Source organism: Lemur catta, chromosome Y, assembly GCF_020740605.2.
Source record: "Lemur catta isolate mLemCat1 chromosome Y, mLemCat1.pri, whole genome shotgun sequence".
Lineage (NCBI taxonomy): Eukaryota > Metazoa > Chordata > Mammalia > Primates > Lemuridae > Lemur > Lemur catta.
The window spans coordinates 6,015,160-6,041,432 of NC_059156.1; the positions used below are offsets into that span (position 1 = coordinate 6,015,160).

General features: G+C 35.4%; 1 protein-coding gene across 1 annotated transcript in view; it reads right to left on the reverse strand.

Moving 5' to 3' along the window:
- The window catches only part of LOC123629042 (membrane-bound transcription factor site-2 protease-like), a 59,498-nt gene that overhangs the window by 30,824 nt on the left and 2,401 nt on the right, over positions 1 to 26,273 (reverse strand). Inside the window, exon 2 of the mRNA XM_045538973.1 lies at positions 20,266 to 20,393. Within this exon, the coding sequence (XP_045394929.1) occupies positions 20,266 to 20,393 (128 nt within the window). The remainder of the gene's footprint in view (positions 1 to 20,265; positions 20,394 to 26,273) is intronic.

Genomic DNA, 26,273 nt, shown 5'->3' on the forward strand with positions numbered 1-26,273 from the left:
GCTAGTATACAAATGATAAATGTGTTCCAACATTAAAAGCAAAAGCTATTTTAATTTCTGTAGCTTTATTATATGTTTTCATTTTGTTAGGTTATTGGTATTCCTACCACAATTTAATCTAATCAATTGTAACTTCTTAGAAACTAACATGTGAACGAAAATAAATTTGCCAACTATCACAAATAGCATTTGAATTGCAATAAATCTATAGTTAAAAGGTAACTAGAATTGTTAGGTCCAGAGCCAAGAGGGCGACACAGAAGCCTCAGGCATAGCAAACTACTGTTTATTTGAACATCTGGGTATAGATGGGTGGAGGCTAAAAAGAGCATCCATGGTCCACACCAAGGGAGGGGAGAGCCTTGGGTTTTATAGAGGGTTTTCTAGGGAGAATGAGCAACTGGGCCAGAACAGCAGCTGTAATAAATTCTTTTCAAACAGCTGGGAGGGATAAGGCTTGCCGTTATCAGGAGGGATAAGGAAAGTAAGTTCCCCTCTTGCATTCCATTCCTTTATCCCCATAGGGATCTGGCAATGCCTAATACCCCCCTAGGAAAGGGAGAGTGGCAGGTTTGTTTGGCTGGAAGTTTGGGGAGGGTGAATTCTTTAAGCTTAACATTTCACCCTTTTTATTATATACATATAAGAAAACGAAGGGCAAGGTATGGGAAAGGGAAAAAATTAAAAAATAGAAAGATTAGAAGTGGGCATTATTGTCTTTCTGACTGCTTCCTTGTTTTTTCTGTTCCTGGAGACTTGTTTATCTCTGAAATGCAGTCAGGCCCATTGCAAGGATGTGATCTTTGCCCCTGAGATATAGGTTTGGGCAGGAAACAAAGGCCTAGAGTTTCCTCGCCTGCTATCTGTCTTGGGGCTTCTTAGGAACACCTTGAGACTGTTAAACAAATTCTAAAAACTGTGAGCTGGGGAAATGTAAAGAGAAAGATTAACATATTCTTTCTGGACTCTTTCAGGTGTCTATAAAAACAGAGTCCCAGCAGTTTGCCTGCAAGTTTGAGAGAGAAACAGTAAAGAGTAGGGACAGCTTGAGATTCATCTTTAGCTGTTATTAGAAAATGGGGAGATTCAAGACCACCCTAACATTCCCTTTTTTATGTTGTTAAAATTAAATTTCTATTTAAAATGAACTCAGAAGTTGGGAAAATGGGCAGAGATCTTTCTTCTGTAGCTACTTCCAGCCAACAAGGGGCATAGAGATCTTTTTATGGAGTTCATTTGAATTATTAAAAGGGAGGGTGTTGAAAATGGTTGGTCTTGAAGTTAGAATAGAGGCAGGATGAGGTTTGCTGGAGAGAAATAGTTAGGGCCTGAATGGTACTAGATAGTGGAGAACGTACAGTTTGAAAATGAGAATTAAAAGTAGAGCCACTAGGGACCTTAGGTGAGAGTTTAAGATCACGTATGGCGAGAAGAGCTCATAGTTTTGAGAACGTGCAGGGTTTCTTGGACTGCAGGCAGATAGAGATGTCACAGAACACCCACAGTGGGGGATGGAAAGTAAGGTTATTATTATTAGGGCTCCCAAAGGACTGACCGGCCCGGTATGTAAGTTGGCCTGTGGTGGCTTTCATAGAGTGGCACTGATAAGGAAAACCCCCATCTATTACTTGGCACAGCAGCCACCTGAGACAACCATGCCTTACAGAAGACCACATCAGCATAATAATAACCTACACCTGGCACATCAACTAATCTATTACCTGGCACATCAACATAACACCAACCTATTACCTGGTACACCAACTACCCTATTATCAAGTACTCTATTGCCTGGTACATCAACATAGTACTAACCTATTACCTGACACATCAACTAACCTATTACCTGGCAGACATTAGTCACCTGAGACCCTCCACCCCTCAGATCACCCCAACTTAATAAAAGTGGGAAAAATTGGGCAGACAGGGCTCAAAATTTGGTGACAAGACCCCTCTGAGCTCACTGGAAGATAAATCTTGATTGTCCAACTCTCCATGTGCCACTCGATTTGTCCTCAGGACCACTTGCTGTAACACTTACTGTAACATTTTGGTTCCCTGACTGGGAAAATCAACCACACTTTCCCCTCGAAGCCACCAGTTTGGGGACAGGCACAGCGACTGGTGGAACCTCAATGACAGAAGCGAACCGGTACCAACTGCCATTTTGCAGAATATCTTCACTCCTTGGGAGTTCCCGCCGGCAGCGGGGTCCCAAACTTGCCCAGACATGCCGGAGGGATGGACAAGTCAAATCAGGTCTGGAGACGTCAGACCAGGTAAGGTCCCGGGACCGGTCAGAGTCAGGCCCGTCAGACAACAGAAGAGGAGCTTGAACACCTCCTGAGTGCAGGAAATTCCCAGGGTGGGAATGTGTAACCTCTGCCTGTCTGAATGAGTGAGTGAAGAGTGACTGTTTGTGGTTCCATGGCTATAGGCAACTTGAGTGAGTCCTCACCTGCGATTCTGTGGTGGCCTCATATAGCATAACAGTGATTCACTCCCCTAATTGGAGCGACCAAGCCCCGGGTTTATACAGGCACACCTACGCCAAGGCACGCCTAAGTTCTCATGAGGGACGCAGCCAGGCAGATACCTGAGAGAAACCCCCATCTGTGCAGACTGACTGGTTCCACAGCTACGGCTACAGAACCTGAGTGGGTCCTCACCTGTGATTCTGTGGCAGTGTCATAGGACATAATGGTGATTCACTCCCCTAAAGGGAGCGACCAGGCCTGGGGTTTATATGGGTACACCTTAGCCAAGACGCTCCTAAGTTCCCACGAGGGACGCAGCCAGGCAGACATCTGAAAAACCACGCCCTTTGTCTGTTAAGCTGCAACATCATTCAAGAACCTAAGATGGGTAGTGTAAAATCTAAGCCTACAGTCCTTCAATACATGTTAAAGAACTTTAAGAAGGGTTTCATGGCAGGACCCACACCTTTTGCCTCTCACAAACATCAAATCACAGTGGATAACAGACTTAAACCTTAGGTGTGAAACTATTAGAATTCTAGAAGAAAATGTGGGAAAGACTCTTACAGACATTGGCCTAGGCAAAGAGTTTATGAAGAAGACCTGAAAGCCAATCACAGCAACAACAAAAATAAATAAATGGGACCTGATCAAATTAAAAAGCTTCTGCACACTCAAAGAAACAGTCACAAGAGCAAACAGACAACCTACAGAATGGGAAAAAATTTTCGCATGTTACACATCCAATAAAGGACTGATAACTAGAATCTATTTAGAACTTAGGAAAATCAGGAAGAAAAAAATCAAACAACCCTATCAAAAAGTGGGCAAAGGACACGAATAGAAATTTTTCAAAAGAGGATAGAAGAATGGCCAACAAACATATGGAAAAACGCTCAACCTCTCTAATCATCAGGGAAATGCAAATCAAAACCACCATGAGATATCACTTAACTCCAGTGAGAATGGCCTTTATCAAAAAGTCCCATAACAATAAATGTTGGCATGGATGCGGAGAGACGGGAACACTCATACACTGCTGGTGGGACTGCAAACTAGTGTAACCTCTGTGGAAAGCAATATGGAGATACCTTAAACAGATTCAAGTAGACCTACCATTCGATCCAGCAATCCCATTATTGGGCATCTACCCAAAAGAACAAAAGTAATTCTATGACAAAGACATCTGCACTCGAATGTTTAGAACAGCACAATTCACAATTGCAAAGATGTGGAAACAACCCCAGTGCCCATCAATACATAAGTGGATTAACAAAATGTGATAATGTATACCATAGAGTATTACTCAGCTATAAGAAATAATGGTGATATAGAATCTCTTATGTTCTCCTAGATACAGTTGGAACCCATTCTACTATGTGAAGTATCCCAAGAATGGAAAAATAAGCACCACGTACTCACCAGCAAATTGGTTTCACTGATCATCACCTAAAAGCACATTTGGGAATAACATTAATCAGATGTCAGGCAGATATTGGGGGGATGCGGATAGATGTATACCTACATAATGAGTGCACTGTCTAAGGAATGGATACGCTTGAAGCTCTGACTTGGGGGTTGAGAGGGCAAAGGCCATATACATAACCTAAACTTTTGTACCCACATAATATGCTGAAATAAAAAATATCTAAAAAATAAAAATCTGTTACTTGTTTGTGGCCTCACATACGGTTTATTATTGAGAATGTTCTATGTGCTAAGGATAAGAATTTGTATTTGCTACTGTTGGACGAAATATTCTGTAAATATTTATTAGGTCTACAATAAAGATTAAATTCAATATTCCTTTTTGATTTTCTGTCTAGATGATCTTTTTTTTTTTTTTTTTTTTTGAGACAGAGTCTCACTCTGTTGCCTGGGCTAGAGTGCCATGGCATCAAGCTCACAGCAACCTCAAATTCCTGGGCTTAAGCAATCCTTCTGCCTCAGCCTCCCGAGTAGCTGGGACTACAGGCATGTGCCACCATCACAGCTAATTTTTTTCTATACATATAATTTTAGCTGTCCAGATCATTTCTATTTTTACTAGAGATGGGGTCTCGCTCTTGCTCAGGCTGGTCTCAAATTCCTGAGCTCAAACGATCCACCTGCCTCAGCCTCCTAGAGTGCTAGGATTACAGGTGTGAGCCACCGCGCTCAGCCCTAGATGATCTTTCTAATGCTGAAAGTGAGGTGTTGAAATCTCCACCTATTATTGTGGAGCTAAAATCTCTAGTAATATTTACTTCATATGACTGGAGCTCCAGCACTGGGTGTATATACACTTATAATTGTATTCTTGCCAAATTGGCCCCTTTATCATTATATAACGTTCTTCCTTGTTTAATTTTTGTTTTAAAACCCATTTTTTCTAATATAAGTATAGCTACTCTTGCTCTTTTTGTTTGCATTTGCATATAATACCTTTTCTATCATTTCATTTTCATTCCACGTGTGTCTTTACAGGTTAAGTATGTTCTTAAAGGCCATCTATGGTTTTTTTTGTTTGTTTTGTTTTTTAAATCCATTCAGCCAATCTATCACTTTTAATTGAAGAATTTAGTCAAATTACATGCAATGTTATTTTTAGAAAGTAAAGACTCCTTACTACCACTTTGTCATTTGTTTTCTGGGAGTTTATTCTTTAGCCCTCTCTTCCTGTCTTTCACTGTGTGCATTCTTCTCTGGTAGTATGCTTTAATTTATCGCTTCTTATTTTTTGTGTTTCTACTGTAGGTTTTTGTGTTCTGGTTATCATAAGGCTTACAAATAATTACCTAAAAACCAATTATTTTATATGTTTTTATAAGTATTCCTGAAACTTAATTTTATTTTATCTCTACTTTTGGCTTTTATTTTTTTATTTGAGCACATTATGGAAGTACAAATGTGTATGTAACATATATTGCCTTTGCCCCACCCAAGTCAGAGCCTCAAGCATGTCCAATTATTTCAAATTGATGAAATTATTCTGATCACAAAAAAAGCAAAGAAAAATTTAAAAACTTGACACTTTTAACTCCCTCCCCTACACTTTTGATTTTTTGTCATATTCATTTGTATTTTTTCTATCACCTATATTTTAACAAATTGTTGTATTATTTTTGATGCGTTTCTCTTATAGTTTCCTACTACAGATATAAGTGGTTTACACAATTAGAATGCTAGAGTATTCTATATTTCTCTGTGCACTTGATTTTGCCAGTTAGTTTTATACCTTCAGATGATTTTTTTATTGCTCATTAGCATCCTTTTCTTTCAGATTGAAAACTCCCTTTAGTATGTCTTGTAAACCATCCTGGTGTGCAAAAGCTTTAGGACTTGATGTAATCCCATTTGCCCATTTTTTGCATTTGTTGCCCGTACTTTTGAAGTTCTATCCAAATAATCATTGCAGTCTAATGTTATGAAGTTATTCCCCTATGTTTTCTTCTACAGTTTCATAGTTTGGGCCTTACATTTATACCTTTAATCCATTTTAAGTTCATTTCCACACATACACAAAGGTAAGGGTCTATTTTCATTTTTCCGCACAAGCATATACAGTTTTCGCAACACCATTTATTGAAGATTGTCTTTTCTCCATTGTGTGCCCTTGGTACCCTCTCAAAAATTATTTAGCTGTGAATGTACAGATTTATTTCTGGGCTTTCTATTCTTTTCAATTGTTCTATGCATCTCTTCTTATGTCAGTAGCATGCTGCTTTTTACTACAGATTTATACTATATTTGAAAGTCAGGTAGTGTGGTATCTCTAGCTTTATTCTTTTTGCTCAACTTTGCTTTGGCTATTTTGGGGATTTTGAGGTTCCATACACAATTTAGAATTATGCCTTTCTGTTACTTTAAAGAAAATCAAACACTTTGATAGGAATTGCACTGAATCTGCAGATAGCTTTGGGGGTAAGAATATTTTAACAATATCTATTCTCCTTATGAATTAATATATCTTTGCACTAATTTGTGTCTTCTGTTTTTTTCATCAATGTCATATAAGTATAAAGATCTTCCACGTTCCTGGTGAAATCTATTCCTAAGTATTTTATTTATTTAGAGCTACTGTAAATGAAATTTTTTGTTTCTTTTTCAGACAGTTTGCTATTCGCACAGAGAAACACTACTGATTTTTGTATACTGCTTTTATATTCAACTTTACTAAATTTGTTTCTTAATTCTTATAATTTTTTTGGTGAAGTGTTTAGGGCTTCTAGCTATAAGATCATGTCTGGAAGAGGCCAATTTACATTCTTCCTTTGCGGTTTGGACATCTTTTATTTCCTTCTCTTGCGTAATTTCTCGGTCAGCACTTCTATCCTTTTGAAAGGGAGCATCTTTGTCTTGTTCCAGATGTTAGAGAAAAGGTTTGAATTTTTTTCCCATTAAGTGTGATGTTAGCTTTGTTTTTTACATATGTACCATATACTGATTTGCAGAGGTTGAAGCACACTTGCATCAGTGTAGTGAATGCTCTGTGATTCTGGTGATGATTTCTTTAATGTGCTGTTGAATAAAGTTTGCTAGTAGTTTGCTGAGGCTTTTTGGATCTATGTTCATTAGGAATATTGTCCTGTAGTTTCCTTTTCTTGTTATTTCTTTGGTTTTGGTATCATGGTTATGTTTGACAGAACGCATTTGGAATTATTCTCTCTTTCTTTTAAAAATAGTTTGAAAACAACTGGTATTAGCTCTTCTTTAAACATTTGGTAGAATTCAACAGTGATGCCAACAAATCCTTAATATTTCTTTGAAAAGAGACTTTTTTTAAAATTGATTCAATTCCCTTAGTCCTTACTGGTCTATCTGTGTTTTCTATTTTTTCACAATGTAATCATGGTACCTTGTGTGTGTCTTGGAACTTAATCATTTCTTCTAGATTATCCACTTTTGGTGGATGTAATTGTTCATAAAGGTCGCCTACAATCTTTTATATTTGTGTGGTATCAGTTGTAATATCTTTTTTTATTTTTGATTTTATTTGAGTCATCTCTTTTTTCCTAAGTCTTGCTAAAGTTCTGTTAATTTTTATCCTTTCAAAAAAACCCGTCTTTGTTTTGTTGATTTTTTTATTACTTTTTCTTTTTCTATATTGTATTTCATTTATTTCTGTTCCGATCTTTATTCTTTCCTTCCTTATATTAGTTTGGGTTGAGATTATCCTTATTTTTCTAGTTCCTTGTAGTATAACATTGGATTTGTTTGAGAATTTCTTTCTTTCGTGTTTTGAGATAGGCACTTATTGCAAAACTACACTCTGAGAACTACTTTTGCTGTATCTCATAGGTTTGTTATAGTGTTCCCTTTTTCATGTGTCTTTTTTTTTTAAATTATCTTTTACTTTCTTCACTGACTTACTTGTTTTGGGGAGCATAGTGTTTAATTTTGTTTATCTGTGGTCTCCAAAATTCTCCTGTTATTAATCTCTCACTTTATATTATTTTGGTTAGAAAAAGATACTTAATATAATTTCAATCTTCTTAACATTGTTTTATGATGGTCCATCCTGGAGATTGTTCCATGGGAAGGTGAAAAGAATGTGTATTGTATAGCTGTTAGATAAAACGTTTTGTAACTATGTTAAGTCTAATTAATTTAGATTGCAGTTTGGATCTTACGTTTCTTTTTGATTTTCTGTCTGGATGATATGTGCAGATGTCTGGATAATATGTTGAAAGTTGGGTGTTGAAGCCTCCTTTTATTTATTGCACTCTACTCCTTTCAGATCTACCAATATTTGCTTAATACATTGTACATGCGTGTGTGTACTTATACACACAAATGTTATATTCTGGTGCTTAATTGCCTTTTAGTCATTACATAATAAACTTCTTTGTCTCTTTTTACAGTTTGCCGTAAAGGCTATTCTATTTGTTATAACTATGATTGTTCTTTGGTTTTTATTTGCATAGAATATCTTTTTCCTAAACTTCACTTTCAGTGTGTATGCAGTTGCAGGTGAAGTAAGTCTTTTATAGGCAGCAAGTTTTGGGGTCATGTTTTTACCAAAACTCATTCACCCACTACATATATTTTAATGAGAGAAATTAGTCCATTTACATTCAAAGCCATTATTGTTAGGTAAGGACTTAATACTGCCATTTTGTTAATTATTTTCTAGTTGTTTTGTTGATCCTTTCTTTTTTTTCTCTTACTCTCATCCTATTTTATTAACTAAATTTCTCTAGTAATTTGTTTTGATTCCTTGCTTTTTATTTTATTTTATTTATTTATTTTTTGAGATACAGTCTCACTCTGTTGCCCGGGCTAGAGTGCATCAACCCAGCGTCAACCCAGCTCATACCAACCTCAAACTCCTGGGCTCAAGTGATCCTCCTTGTCTCAGTCTCCCCAGTAGCTGGGACTACAAGCATGCACCACCATGCACGGCTAATTTTTTCTATATATTTTTGGCTGTCTATATAATTTCTTTCTATTTTTAGTAGAGACGGGGTCTCACTCTTGCTCAAACTGGTCTCGAACTCCTGAGTTCAAACGATTCTCCTGCCCTGGCCTCCCAGAGTGCTAGGATTACAGCCGTGACCCACCGTGCCTGGCCTGATTCCTTGGTTTTTTTATTTATTGTATATAGGTATTTGCTTAATGGCCACCACAAGGCTTACAAAAAATTCTTATGATTTTAACAGCTCATTAAGATTGCAGGTTATCTCTGGTTACATAAAACAAATTCTACATTTTAACTCAACCTACAACCTTGAATTTTTGATGTCATAATTTACATCTTCTTATGTTGTATTATCTCTTAATTACTATGATTATTATTTTTACTAATGGGTCTTTTAAACTTCATACTAAGGATATGATATTTACATACCACCACTACATTATTAGAGTATTCTGATTTGCCTGTATTTACCTTTACCAGTGAGTTTTACACTTTCATATGTTTTCATGTTATTCATTAATATCACTTACATTCAGCTTGAAGAAATCTGGTTAGCATTTATTATAAGAAAGGTCTGGTAGTAATGAATGCCCCCAACTTTATCTCTCCATTTGTAAAGGACAGCTTTGCTGGGCACAGTATAGATCATCACACTTTTTTTTTTACCTTCACCATCTAGAATATATTACTCCATTTTCTCTTGGATGGTAATATTTCTGCTAAGTGTGATGCATGGTACAGTGGCATTTCCTCATATGTTATTTGGTCCTTTTTCCTTGCTGCTTGTAGGATCCTCTGTATCTGACAGTTCGATTACACCGAGTAGTCATTGAGTAGTTTTATTTTAGAGTGAATCTGATTGGATACTTTTGACTTTCCTGTCCCTGGATATTACATATTTCTCCCATTTTGGAAAGTCTTCTGCAATTATTTCTTTACATAAACTTTCCACCCCTTTATCTTTCTCTTGTCCCACTGGAACACATATATATTTATTCTTTTGATCCTGTCCCATAGTTCCTGTAAGCTTTCCTCATTCCTTTCCTTTTGCCCCCTATATCTGTTCAAAAAACTTGTCTTTGAATTCACAGTCATTCTTCACCTGTTCAGTTCCACTGTTGATACCCTCTATTGCATTTTCCAGTATTTTCATTATATTTTTTAGCCTTGAGATTTTCTTTGCCTTTTAAAAATTATTTCAATTTCTTTGTTAAATTTCTATGCTGTGTATTTCAATTCTCTGTATTTCCTAACATTCACTGAACTTCGTTAAAACAGCAATTTTGAATTCTTTCTCTTGAGTGTATACACCTCACTCTCTCCAGTTAATCGGTGGGCATCTTATTTTTTCCATTGGTGACTTCTGGTTTCTGTTTGTAATCCTTGTGCTAACTGTCAATGTGCACAGTGCTAGGGGATGCTTGCTCTAAGCTCAAGAACACTGTGGGCAGCATGGCTCAGACTAAAATCCCATGGCTGCTGAGGTTGGTACAGTGCTGGTGGGCACCCAAAGCCACGACCACAGTGAACTGTCTATAATTAATCTTTGGCCAAACCCAAGGCTATTGCAGTTGGTGATGTAGTCCAGAACTTGAATCCATCTTGCAGGTGCTACAGGTTCCTATCCAGTGCCAGTGTAGGCAGAGGCTCAGTGCATGGGTAACAGCCTGAAATACAGATGTGAGAATCTTCAAATTGCTAGGTTTTATTGTAGTGGGCCCAGAATTAAGGCCAAACACAAAGTCCTATGCTCATATCCTTTCCCTTCCCCCAAACAGTTGGCATCTCCATGATGTGCTGTCTGGGCTTTGGGGAGGGGTGACACAGTAACGAAAAACTGCCCTTTTATCTTCTCCAATGCCTCCCTTATTATGCTATAAATAGGTATGATGTTCTCTCATCTGGTTTCCTTAGCTCTTTTGAAGGTATATTTGTGCATCAGTGATTTTCAAGTTAATGTTTCTGTGGGAAGATGACTACTGGAGAGTTTGATAAAGTCATCTTACTTTGTCCTTCTTGGCAGTAGTGTTTTTAAAACACCAAAGTTCAAAGTAGGTAAATTGAACTTCATCCAAATTAAACCTCTCTTCAGTAAGGAACACTATCACAAAAATGAGAGAGAAAAAAAAAAAAAAACTCTCCCAACACGGGCAAAAATGATACATTTAACATATTATTATTAGATATATATTTTTTCTGATATTTTTGCTGATTTATATTTTGCCTATATACACATATATCTCCAGGACATACAATGATTTCTCACACTAAGAGGAAGCAACACAATTCAAAAATGGAAAACCATTTGAATGTATGTTTTTCCAAAGAAGACATAAAAATGACCAAGAAGTGCATGAAAGATGACTAACATCACTAGTGATTTGGAAACATCAAATAAAAATCATAATAAGATATTCCTTCACATTCAACAGCTCAGCAATTATTTTTAAAGAAAAAGAAGAAGTAGCAATGGCATGAAAAAATTAGAATCCTTCTACCTTGCTAGTGGGAATGTAAAATAGTCAGTAAAATGGTCAGCCACTGTGCAAAACAGTTTTGTGGCTCCACAATAAGTTAAAAACATCATATAACTCAGCAGTTCAACTCTGGGGACTATATCATAGACAATTTAAAAAAGGTATTTAAGTAAAATTTGTGTCAAATGTTCATAGCAGCATTATGCACAATAGCCAAAAAATAAAGACAAGCTAATGTCATCACTTCAGTGATGAATGAGTAAATAATTATGGTCTATCCACATAAAAAACAAAACACATAGTTCAACCAGAAGTATTGCCATATGCTACAACATGGATGAAACCTGAAAACACTATGATAAATGAAAGAAGCCACACAAAAGGCCATTTATTGGAATGATTATGAAATGGCTAAAATAGATAAATTCATAGAAACAGAAAGATCAATGCATGCCAGGAAGAGGGTGAAACAGAACAGACTGCTCTATGGGTACAGGGATTCATTTTAGGGTGAGGAAAATATTTTGATTTGATGGTTATGGTTGCATAACACTATGAATATACAAAAAACTATATATACACTTTTTAAATGGTAAAAATGACTTCTATATTAATTTTATCTGAATTATAAAAACAAATATTCCTTCAAAATATTAAAAAACAAAATTAAATAAAGACTTAAAAAAAGTTTTAAAAGAGTAGGAATTATAGGTCTGGTAAAATTTGGGTGTGAAACCATCCGGTCTGGGACTTTTCTTTTTAGGAAGTTTTTTTATTAATGCTTCAATTTTGGTACTTGATATTGGTCTGTTCAGGAATTCTATTTCTTCCTGATTGAGCTTAGGGAGACTTTGTGTTTCTAAGAATTTGTCATTTCCTCCACATTTTCAAGTTTATGTGCATAGAGATTTTTATGGCATTCACAGATGATATTTTGCATTTCCAGGGGAGTTGTAATTTATCCTTTTTCATTCCTGATTGAACTTATTAGAGTCCTTTCCTTTCTGCTTCAGGTTAATCTAGCAAGGGGCATGTCAATTTTGTTTATTTCTTCAAAGAACCAACATTTTGTTTTACTAATCTTTTGTATATTTTTTTATTATTGATTTCATTTAGTTCTGCTGTGATCTAGGTTATTTCTTTCCTTCTCCTGGGTTTGGGGTTGGTTTGCTCATCCTTTTCCAGTTCCTCGAGATGATTGATTAGATTATTGATTTGTGATCTTTCTGTCTTTTGGATGTAGACACTTATGGATATAAATTTTCTTCTCAGGACTGCTTTACCGGTGTCCAACAAATTTTGATACCTTGTCTCCTTTATCATTTAATTCAAAGAATCTTTCACTTTCCATCTTAATTTCCTCAATCCAATGGTCATTCATTAGAAGGTTTTTTAGTTTCCCTGACTTTATGTAGAGATGTGTTTCTGTTGGAGTTGATTTCTAACTTTATTCCACTGTGGTCTGAGAAGATGCATGGTGCAATTCTGCAGAAATTATCCCACTACACTGAAGAGGAAGGAATCCTCCCCAACAAGTTTTATGAAGCCAACGTCACTCTGATACCAAAACCAGGAAAGGACTCAACAAAAAAAGAAAACTACAGACCAATATCCCTCATTAATATAGATGGAAAAATTCTCAAAAAATCCTAGCAAACCAAATTATCAAAAGTTAATCCATCACAACCCAGTGGGGCTTCCTCCTAGTGATGCAGGGATGGTTTAACATACATAAATCTATAAATGTAATTCACCATATAAATGGAAATAAAAACAAAGACCAAACAATCCTGTCAACAGATGCAGAGAAAGCATTTTGACAAAATCCAGCACACTTTTATGACAAGAACACTTAACAAAATAGGCTTACCTAACAAAACAAGACTTACCTAAAAATTATAAAAGTCTTATCTGATAAACCAACAGCCAACATCATACTGAACAGGAAAATACTAAAATTATTTCTGCTTAGAACTGGAACCAGACAAGGTTGCCCTCTATCACTACTTTTATTCAGCATAGTACTGGAAGTCCTACCCAGAGCAATGAACAAGAGAAGGAAATCAAGGGCATCCAAATGGGGGCAGAAGAGGTCAAACCATGTTGTTCCATACTGACAATATGATCCTGTATCTAGAAAACCTCAAAGATTCTGCCATGAGACTACTAGAATTAATAAAAAAATTTAGCAAAGTCTCACTTTACCAAATCAATGTACACAAATCAGTAGCATTCATATGCGCCAACAACAGTGAAACTGAAAACCAAATCAAAGACTTAATAACCTTCATAATAGCAACAAAGAAAAGGAAATACCTGGGAATATATTTTAACCACAGAGGTCAAAAACCTCTACAGGGAGAATTACAAAACTGAGGAAGAAAATAAAAGACAATGTAAACAGGTGGAAAACCATACGATGCTCATGGATCAGCAGAATCAATATTGTTAAAATGTCTATACCACCCAAAGTGATTTACAGATTCAATGTAATTCCTATTAAAATACCAACATCATTTTTTTGCAGATCGAGAAAAAATAATTCTACATTTTGTATGGAATTAGAAAAGACCCTATATAGCAAAAACAAAAAGAAAAAATTAGGGGGCATCAATTTACCGGACTTCAAGGTATACTATAGGTTGTAGTAACTAAAGCAGCATGGTACTAGCACAAAAACAGAGACACAGACCAATGGAACAGGATTGAGAACCCAGATATAAAATCCTTCTCATATAGCCATCTCATCTTTCACAGACAGACAAAACATATACTGGGGAAAAGAATCCTTACTCAATAAATGGTGCTGAGAAAATTTGATATCCCCATGTAGGAGACTAAAACAGGATCCATACCTCTCACCTCTCAAAAAAATCACCTCAAGGAGGATAACAGACTTAAACCTAAGGCATGAAACTATAAGAATTCTAGAAAAAAAATGTTGAAGAAATTCTTATAGACATTGGCCTAGGCAAAGAATTTATGAAGAAGACCCCAAAGGCAATCACAGCAACAACAAAAATAAATAAATGGAACCTGATCAAATTAAAAAGCTTTTGCACAACCAAGGAAACTACCATGAGAGGAAACAGACAACCTATAGAATGTGAGAAAATATTTGCATGCTACACATCCAATAATGGGCTGATAACTAAAAGGTATACTGAACTCAGGAAAATCAGCAACACAAACTCAAACTGTATAAAAAAATGGGCAAAGGACTTAACAGAAAATTTTCAAAAGAAGAAAGAATGATGGCCAAAAAAACATACGAAAAAATGCTCAACGTCTCTAATCATCAGGGAAATGCAAATCAAAACCACAATAAGATATCACTTATCCCCAGTGAGAATGGCTTTTATCAAAAAGTCCCAAAACAATAAATGTTGGCATGGGTGTGGAAAAGTAGGAATACTTATACACCTCTGGTAAGACTGTAAACTAGTACAACCTCTACAGAAAGGAATATGGAGATATCTCAAAGAGCTACAAGTAGAACTATCATTTGATCCAGCAATCCCATTACAAGACAGCCATGCAAAGGAAAAAAAAACACATTCTATAAAAAGGACATCTGCACTAGAATGTTTACAGCAGCACAATTCACAATTGCAAAGATATGGAAACAACCCAAGTGCCCATCAATACATAGATGGATTAATAAAATGTGGTATATGTATACCATGGAGTACTACTCAGCCACAAAAAACGGTGGTGATGTAGCAGCTCTTGTATTACCCTGGATAGAGCTGGAGCCTGTTCTACTAAGGGACATATCACAAGAATGGAAAAACAAGCACCACATGTGCTCATTATCAAATTGGTATTAATTAATCAACACTTATCTGCACATATGGTAGCAACATTCATTGGTTTAGGGCAGGAAGGGATGGGTATAATCACATCTAATGAGTGTGGTGCACACCATCTGAGTCTCTACATGCTTGACACTCTGACTTGGGTGGGGCAAAGGTCATACATGTAACCTAAACATTTGTACCCCCATAATATGCTGAAAAAGAGTAGGGATTATGTCCATGTAAATGTAAACATATATATGTGTGAATATTTATCATCAATCTATCACCCCTCATTGGCACAGTGTCAGTATGTAAGCATGATTTTGTAGAAAAAAATTAAAGGACACTTTTGAGACAATTAAAGTATATTTGGTCCAAATTTTAAAATAAAAACTAGGTACTAGATAGTGGCTATATGTTTATATTTCTTTCTCAAAATATTGCAAGAACTTTTTCATAGTTTATGTTCATTCGTAATTCAGGAATATATGATAAGCTTACTCAAGATATTCCTTCTTAAGCTTTCTTTCAATTTGTTGAAAGTACTAGGTTGAGTTTAGATACTCTGTGGCTCAGAACATATCTAACTGGGACTAATACCAAATTCTTCATATATCCAATCCCAAATTTCTGAGCTTCTCTTTTGGTTCTAGGGCAAGGGAAATAAGTACCCTGTCGTAGCACCTAGAAAAGCGGGAGGGTAAAGCTACTCAATTTCCCCTATTCTAATAACTCATAACTCCCAGTCTTCTGTTTTCCTCTTTTTCAAGTCTTATTAGACAACCAGGGATGGAAGAACTGGTGGGCTAGATAATGGCTGAAGTAATACGACCCATTCTAGGCCAGTTGCTGAGCACAGAGGGAGACATACAGACTCAATTATTACTTAGACTGGGGGGGCATGTAATTTTCTTAGTCTTAATTTGGACACTATGTTCCAACTCTGAGGTAAAAGGGGAAAATTCAATTTAGTATATGTTCATCTATTGTTAATATTTTGAAAACAAAGTGACCATTGTAAAAAAAAATAAACAGTATAGAAATGGTAAAAGTAACCATAATGATTCCTCAATACCCTTCTCCAAATATATTCTCATAAGAATATAAACATACATACACATAATTATTTATTCAGGAGTATAAAATAGGAAATATTCTGAATACATAATATTTTAAAAAGTAGTTTAAAGAAGATTATGCATTACATAAAATTACTTTAAGAAATCATTCTAACAATGAAGAATGATTTGTTGTGTTGAGTTACAGGCAGTGTTGGTCTATGCTGCTTCTTGCTTATATGCCTATATCCACACATAAAGATAAACATAGAGGCTTTCTAAGATATAATTTTATAGTTTTTAACACTCATTTATTTTTAAAAATCTTATATCACATGGTACAGCTGATTGGCTAAACCACTTTAATAGCTATTCTCTCATTACTTTACTGAAGTGTTTTTCTAGCTAGTCAGTGAGAAGTGGTGAGGTGATCATGAGGATGGACTACCAACACTTTAAATAGGACGATTATTAGACATGTCTCTCCCTTAAATAACAAGATGTTTAGTAGTTCTGACTCCCTCCCATTAATTTTTTGAGTTCTCTCTAGTCCCTTGGACAACCAATGAAAAATGCTATCCCACACATTCAACCAGTTTCAGTAGGGTGATAATACCACTCACTGAGAACCATTCTTCCATAATGATAGAAATTTAACCTGAAGACATTTATTAGATTTCCATGAAACTGAGTGTGGTTGGGTACTGCATTTGGGACAAAAGTATGTGAACGGAAGTGATGGGAAACTCCTTCTTAGTATCTGGAATGTATATATGATGGAGGGAATTGGAATCAGAGCTGAGTACATGACACAGAAGCTGCTGAGAAAAGAAAACCTAACAAGACAGGAAGGGCCTGTTCTCCAAATCATAAAATATCACCTTAGCACCAAACTACTTACATTTGGAATGTCTGATTAAAGGTTAAACCATAGTTACTACTTTTAAGTTTTGTTATAATACGCAAACTGATATCCTAGCCAATACGTTTTTTCATGTTGTAAAATATTCATCCAGATTGTTTCTATTGTAATTAGGAAGTTTAAATTATAGAAATATCCAGACAAGGTCTGGCCCAGAACACAGTGGGCAATCTTTTCTATCACACAATAGAGATACATTTTTAAAAATGCTAATGGCATAAAATTATTAGATTCTGCTTATTGCTTTTTCAGTTACTATTTTGAATATTTTTAATATCTATACAACTTATATCTTACCTTTCATCTGCTACCAAATAATCCATTTTATTAATATATGAATTTGCAAGTTCCTTACTAAAAATCATTTAAATTATCATTTTCTAACTTTTACATCTAAATAACATGGCAATGCCTGTTTACACTGATATACCTCTAAATGACTATGTGTCTGTTCAAAAGTGTGAAAATTACCAAGGTAGGTCAAAATATGTGTATTAAAACATATAAACCACATTATCCAGAAATTCCATTCCTAGGCATATAATCAAAAACATTGAAAACAGGTGTTTAAACAAATGCTTACAGCAGCATTATTCACAAAAGTGATGGCAAAAACAATTAAAATGTCCATCAACTCATGAACATGTAAACCAAATATGGCACAGATATACAACAGATTATTCGGCCATTAAAGAAATAAAGTACTGATACATGCTACAATATATAGAAATTTCATTATACTAACTGAAAGAAGCTAGATACAAAATATCACATATTGTGTAATTACATTTACATTAAGCATCCAGATTTGACAAATCCATAGAGACAGAAAGCAAATAAGTTGTTGCTAGTGGCTAGGGGAAGGTGGGAAGAGAGAGTTTCTGCTAATGTGCATGGGGCTTCTTTACAGTGAGATGAAAATGTGTGAATTGTATCTGAAGTAAAAAAGAATGTTTGATAGACATGGCAATTGTTTTCCTCTGAATTTGTATTATGTTCCCATAAACAACATATAGAAATGAACATTTCTGTAATCTCTAAACAACAGTAGATATAATCAAAATTTTATTTAATTTTTTGTTTACCCATCTGTTAAGTAAAAAGTGAAATCTCACTGTTTTGATTTGTATTTCCTTATGATTAACTTCTACATTTTCCAAGTTTATTAAAAGGTTATTTGTATTTCCTCTGACAGTAAACTGTTTGTTTCTATGCACTCTTCTAGAGTGTCTTATTCTTACCAATTTATAAGTGTTTAAACTATTAACAAATAGGTCCTTTGTAACAAATTTGTATCCTTCCCCTAGAGTTTACTCTTTGGTGTGGATTAGGATTTCCATTATGGATATTTATATTCTGGTGTGTGTAATTTAACAATATTTTCCTAAATGATTCTTTTGTATCAATCCTTCACCACTTCAAGATTATATATTGCTTTCATATCTTCATTAAAAGCAAAATTATAATGAATTATTTGCAGAAATTTGGAACACACTAGTACTTAGGAAAAAAAGCAGAATTTCTAAATCAGTTGCATAGGGTTTATTTTGGTTGTATTTTTCAGGTCTAAAATTTTCATTTAATTCTTTGTATCTTCTATTTCTTTCCTAAGATTTTATATCTTTACTGAGAATTGCTATCTTTTCCAGAATGCACTTATGCTTGTTTTCTCAGTATCCTCTTTCATCAAGATGGCACTTCCTCACACCATGGACCTTCTGTGTCTAATTAAACCCTAATGTTTATATCTTAAATTTTTGTTTTATTTAATCGCACTGACTAAAATAATTCCAGAATACCATTTATAAAATCTGTGATGGCTGTTAGTGGGCTTTTTCATCTAGATTTAACCAAGAATGTTTCACAGTTCCATAAGTAGTATCAAGCTATCCCTAATTTTTACTAAAGATTTTTTACTAATCATATTATTTAGATATGCTTCACTCCAACTTTCTTTAATTTTCTGTTATGTACACAGAAATTTTTTGTGGCTTATTATTACATTTCTATTTTGAGTATTTTAACTTCTTTATAAATCCTTTCCTTTCTACCTACACAATTTTATTGTTTTTATTACATTAAAAATGTGTTTAAGAATTTTATTTCCACCCTTGTTGAGTTGTCATTTTTTTCATTTAAATAGACACAGAGATACGATGAATTTGTCTTAGCTAAGCTAGAACAATCTAGAATTCTACTATCTGCATAGCTCTGGGTTAGCATGCATACAACAGACATTTTGCTTGGGATTTTTAAGGCTGGATATGAGATAGTAGCTATCATCTTTATATATTAAAAAAGTCAGTATTGGACACAAAGTACTGGGGCTGCTATATCCATGAATTATTGCTTATTTGCTAGTTTATTTGCAGCTAGACTGACAGCTCTTCAAATCTTACCAGATCTTCATTCAACAACTCTGATATGATATTATCTTCAAAATGGAAAACTCTCAATTCTCCTGGAGGATACTCACATCATAAAAATTGGAGGCTTGCAGGTTACAAGAGCCCTGTGAAAACTTCAATCTGTCCTTATAGGTTCTAGGTCAGCCTTATGCACTCCAGTTAACATCCATCTATTCTTCCCAACTGCCTGCCTTTGGGATTTTAGATTCCAGTACCAAACATAGAAACAATAGCATTTAAGCAACAGTAACACTATATAAGGTCAAATCTCTAAAACATGGGGGGGGGGGGGGAACGCGCGCGCGTGCGCACGTGTGTGTGTGTGTGTGTGTGTGTGTGTGTGTGTGTATTTCCTAATAGGCTGCTTCTCTGATCAAGCTATAAGGCTTGCCCAATTATTCATGCATAACATCATTTTCATTCCCATATTATTTTGATTCACTCCTTGGTTTGCTCTTGGTGTTCGTTTCTTGATTTGATAAAAATTTCACTATATTTCAGCTGATGTGACATTCATTATGTTTCCTATAGTTTGCCTGGTTGAGTGAATAAATGTTTTTATTCCATGTTTTTATATTGTATTTTTAATTAAAGGTCATTTTTAACTAGAAGTCTTGTAAAATAAATTTTCTCACCAAAAGGCAAGATGTTTTCACTTTTGATGGGCACACTTTCCATACAAACACTATCCACATATTTAAAACATTAAAAAAATCTGTTTACCTGCACAAAATATCCTCAGCTGCTGAACTGGTGATATAAGTTGTAAGTGAGTAGTGAATAGATCAACAAATGCTCCAGGATAAATGGTGAAGAGAAAAATCCCGAAACCATTAAATCGAACTTGTTCCCTAAGAAATCATATATGAAAAATAATTTGCTAATGCTCTTTCATTTGTCATAAAAACAATACTAGGCAATATATGTAACCTAGACAGTTGTACCCTCATAATATGCTGAAATAAAAAATAAATTAAAAAAAAATAATGAAGAAACCTAATACTACACAATCTTAAGATGTCTCATTATAATTCAAATTTTTGCTTAAAAAACAAAAAGTTTCCCTGGATAAATAAAACCCAAACCAACAAAGAGCATACTTACATGTATGCAGCATTTTAAAAATAGTGTTTTATAGTAGATTTGGTAATCTGTGAAATCCAGTTCTTTAAAGCAATGGATCTGAAATGGACTTACAGCTTGAAAGTAATCTTTACATATAAACTGATGGCAAATACTTCTCTGAGAAACTAAATACAAACATTTGATAGTTTATTATCAATTATTTTTCAGAAGGGCACAGTAGAATATATAATCCAACTAAATTGTCCAAATAAACTTATGTTTTTCTTGGAAAATTATAATGGTGGAAATTTATCTCAGTATATTTCAGTTAAACATAAAAGTCAATGCTTTAAAGTATGTTACTGGCCGGGCACAGTGGCTCATGCCTGTAATCCTAGCACTCTGGGAGGCCGAGGTGGGCGGATCGCTCAAGGTCAGGGGTTTGAGACCAGCCTGAGCAAGAGCGAGACCCTGTCTCTACTAAAAGTAGAAAGAAATTATCTGGACAGCTAAAAAAACATATATAGAAAAAATTAGCTGGGCATGGTGGCGCATTCCTATAGTCCCAGCTACTCGGGAGGCTGAGGCAGAAAGATTGCTTGAGCCCAGGAGTTTGAGGTTGCTGTGAGCTAGGCTAACGCCACGGCACTCTAGCCCCGGGCAACAGAGAAAGACTTTGTCTCAACAACAAAAAAAAATAAAGTATGTTACTACCATATTGTCCTTAAAAATCCTATTGGTAATAGTTTAACTTAGTTTTTTCATAATTCTATAGAAATAAGTACCGCATTCAAAATTCTTGTAAGACCAAATAGCTACTTAAAATAATCTTAATAAAATAATCTTAACATGTTGTATAGTCACTTAAAACTCTAAGTCATAAAACTACATTATGTCAAAGCAAATGTAAATAAAAAAGGTATTTACCCCTTTAAACCACCATAGTGTAACAGTATTTGCTACACCAAGTTGGGGTTTCATTGCCAATCAATAGATTTCAGGAAAGAAAGAAACTCCTCAACTCATTTTATGAGTTTAACACAATCTTTTAGTCAAAATAAATCAATAAAAACTGAGAAAGAAAAATTATAGAACTATCAGGTAATATAAATAATAAATATTCAGCTGAGTCAAGGAAAGTTTAAAGTTAGAAACTCTACGAGTACATTTAAGTACATTAATAAATTAAAGGAGAGAAATCAACAGATGCAACAAAAGTATCCCCAAAATTCAACTCCTCTTTATTATTTAAAAAAAACTCTCACACTGTAAGAGGAGGAAAAGTTAGGGTAAATGCAAAAGAGAATCAATCATTAACTAGAAATGCTGCTGAATTTCATGATATTCAAATTCCCTCCCTAATTGTAGCATGAGCTATTACTTGATATACCACTAAGAAAAATCACTGCCAAGTAAAATACAATGATCTATTTTTTAATCATTTGGAACTTTATTTTATATATATTGGAAATCTTTTAGATTTAGAGTTTTAAAAACCACATACCAGTCTTGTGTATACACAGAAAAATACAGCCAAAAGAAACTGGTGGATATTAATAAAATAATTTTGAATTAGGGTATTACTGTCCCTCATTTTTCTTTTTTTTGAGACGAAGTCTCACTCCTTTGTCTGGGCTAGAGAGCCCTGGCATCAGCCTAGCACACAGCCACCTCAAACTCCTGGGCTCCAGTGATCCTCCTGCCTCAGCCTCCTAAGTAGCTGGGACTATAGGCACATGCCATGATGCCTGGCTAAATTTTTTATTTTTAGTAGAGATGGGATCTCACTTTTGCTCAGGCTAGTCTGCCACTCCCGAGCTCAAGTGATCCTCCTGCCTCAGGCTCCCAGAATGCTAGGATTACAGGTGTGAGCCACTGCACCTGGCCTGGATATGACATTTATATATGACCCCAAAGGCATAATACAGGAAGAAAGAAGTGATAAGCTGGACCACATTAAGATTATAAACTTGTGTTCTCCAAAAGACATTGCCAAGAGAATGTGAAGATAAGCCACAGACTAGGAAAAAAAATATTTGCAAAAGAAATCCAATAAAGCACTTCTACACAAAATACGCAAACAATTTTCTTAAAATTCCACTATAAGAAAATAAACAATCTGATTTAAAAAATGAGCAAAAGTCCTAGACAGTCACCTCACTAAAGAAGATATACAATTGACAAATAAACATGTAAACATTAGGAAAACACATAGTAGACTGACAATAAGATATACAGAAATTAGAATGGTCAAAACCCAGAACACTGACAATATCAAATGCTAGTTAGTCTGTAGAGCAATGGGGACTCTAATTCATTGATGGTGGGAACATACAATGATAACACCAATTTGGAACATAATTTGGCAGTTTCTTAGAACACTAACTGTACTCTTAACACATGACCCAGAAGTAACACTTCTGGGTATTTACCTAAATAAGTTGAAGACTTAAATGTCCACACAAAAACTTGAGTGAGAATGTTTGCAGAAGTTAGTTGTAAACATACAGCTATTCGTAACTGCCAAAACTTGTAAGCAACCAAGATGTCCTTCAGTAGGTGAATGGATAAATACTGCGATACACCTATACAATGGGATGTTATCTAGCACTAAAAATAAATGAGCTGTGAAACCATGGAAAGACCTGGAGGAAACATAAATACATCTTACTAAGTGAAAGGGGCCAATGTGAAACAGCTGCATATTGTATGATTTCTACACAACATTCTCAAAAAGGAAAAACTATGGAGATAGAAACAGGATCAACAGTAGCCAGTACTTCGAGTTACACAACTTGAAGATATGTTAATTGAAATTATCCAGACTGAAGAAAAGAAAAAAATAAATAGATGTCAAAGAAATCTGTAAAATTTATCAAGCATACAGGATTACATATAATGAAGTCCAAAAAAAGAGGACAGAGGAAAAAGCATCAATATTCACAATACTGACTGCAAAATGCAAACGGGATTAAAGGCAAAAATCAATTTAACATACATCCAATAAGAACCTCAACAAACACCATGATTAACAACTGCAGGCATCCACACCAGACACGTTATAACAAAACTGGCACAAAAAACAAAAAGCCACAGAAATATGAGAATTGTTAGTCAGTGTAACAGCCAATTTCTATCCAGCAACATTGTTGGCCAAAGATAGTAGAATAAAATATTTGAATTGTTAAAAGAAAACAAATGTTAATCAAGAATTCTATATCTGGCAACTATCATTCCAAAATAAAAGAGAAGAAATGAATAAGCAATAAAGACATTTCTGGATAAACAAAAGTTAAGAATCTTACCGCTAGGAAACATATTCTATAACAGATGCTGAAAAACATCCTTCGGGCAATAGTAAAAGGACACTACCAAGTAATTGCAGGCAATTGGAAGAAACTGGTTAATATTAACTAAAAAGGTATAACATACCAGTGGTATTACCTATTTGCTTTATAATTCTTCTTTTCTTTGTTATAATTAAAAAAACAAGTGCAGAAAACGATAATTATAAGTCTGTCTCAAAGGGCAAAAAATTGTAACAGTCCAAAATAAATCACTGAGGCAAAGATCTCAAACAATGGAGGTTTATGAAGTCAAACTTTGAGGACCTAAGTGGGAAAAGTACATGCCACAGAAGATTTTGTGGCTTGTGCTCTCCGGAGGGTGATTTGGGAAGTCCATATTAAAGGTGAGAGGGTTTATAGGAAGAAAAAGAAGGTGGGAGTGAATAGTAGGGAAATGATTATCTTCTTGTGAGGCTCAGGAAATCTACATTTTACATAAGACAAAGTGAATGTCAGAAGAGAAAAAGAGAGTGGAAGAAGCATCAACTATACAGGTGTCCCTGGATCGGCAGAAGAGCTCTTGCTCTTGTCTCGTCTCTGTCCTGCACCTGTAACCAACATTATTGGTCTGGAATTGAATAGACCTTACTTTTAGGTAGCAGACTAGCCTACAGACCCAAAGTTACAATTTGCATATCTTTGCTTATGGGAGGCCTGCAAGGAATTTCTTTGTGTATGATCTGTGGCAGTTGTCCTTTGTGGGTGCCTGAGGCTATTTACCTCTCTGTGACAATCTGGCTGATGCATAATGTCAGTAACAGTTATTTACCTGTAACAGGGCATTGCATGACTTAGCCTTCAGGCTGGACCTTTTCTTTTTCCTAAGGAATAGGGGGTGGTCCTGAGATTTTTTTTCTTTATAGAGTAAGATGTAAGTTGTGACAATAATGACATATGGGGAGGAACAAAGCTGTGCGTGTATTAATTAATTAATTATTTTTTGGGAGACAGAGTCTCGCTATGTCACCTGGGCTACAGTGCAGTGGTCTCATCTTACCTCACAGCAACCTCAAACTCCTGGGCTCATGTGATTCTCCTGCCTCAGCCTCCTGAATAGCTGGGACTACAGGAATGTGCCACCATGCCCAGATAATTTTTTCTATTTTTGGTAGAGACGAGATCTTGATCTTGCTCAGGCTGGTCTCAAACTCCTAAGCTCAATTGATCCTCCCTCCTTGGTCCCCCAGAGTGCTAGGATTACAGGCTTGAGCCACTATGTCTGGCCCCAGAGCTGTGTATGTGAGAATTTTTGTAGCTGTTAAGCTTATGTTGATAGTAACTCAAGTTGGAGTGTGTAAATTTAATATGTTAAATGTAATAGCCAGGGTAACTCTGAGGAAAAAAACCTCAAAAGTGTTTTTTCTGGTTTCTTGTTCAACAAACACCACCAACACAGAAGACTGCTATGACCAAATGTGTGGGGATTTTTTTCCACCAACGAGCAAGCAGTCATTTCTGCAGTGGACACTACATGGGTGCCCTGCAAGCCATTTCCATTCTAACACTATCTACCTGGAGATAGTGTCGGAAACCACAGGTTGAGGGCTCACTCCCACAAGACTGTCCCCTACTTCTGATGCCAATCACAAGCCCTGGATTGTTTCTCTGTGCTTCTTGGCTGATGAGCTATAAATCAGGGATCCCATAGCTCCCTTCTTGGGTTTTATTAATTTGCTAGAGTGGCTCACAGAACTCAGAGAAACACTTACTTAGGGTTACCAGCTTATTATAAAGGATGTTAACAGCTACAGAGGAAGAGCTACATAGGATGAAGTATGTGAGAGTGGCGGGTGGAACTTAAAACCTAATAAGATGTAAATGCTATGTAAATAGTTGTTATACTGCGTTGTTTAGGAAATAATCGCAAGGGGGAAAAGTCTGTAAATGTTTGGTACCAATACAATTTTTTTCTGCATATTTTTAGTTGAGGTGAGTTGAGTCCACAGATAAGAAACTCAGATACTGAAGCTATGTTTACACACACACACACACACACACACACACACACGCACACAGAAAAGAAAATAAGACAATTAAAATGGTGTGCTACAAAAACAAACTAAAAAGAAGGCAGTAACTGAGGAACTGAGTAACAGAAAAGGCAAAAGACATAGAAAAGAACAAAATGATAAGGTTCTTTGTATTGGTACCTACTATTAATGTGAATGGATTAAACTGTCTAATTCAAAAGCATACATGAGCAAAGTGGATAAAAATACATAATCTATTAAAAACTATGTACTATCCATAAGAGTCCCATATTATCATTTTATTTTAATTTTTGAGACAAAGTCTTGCTATGTTGTTGCTGGGGCCAAT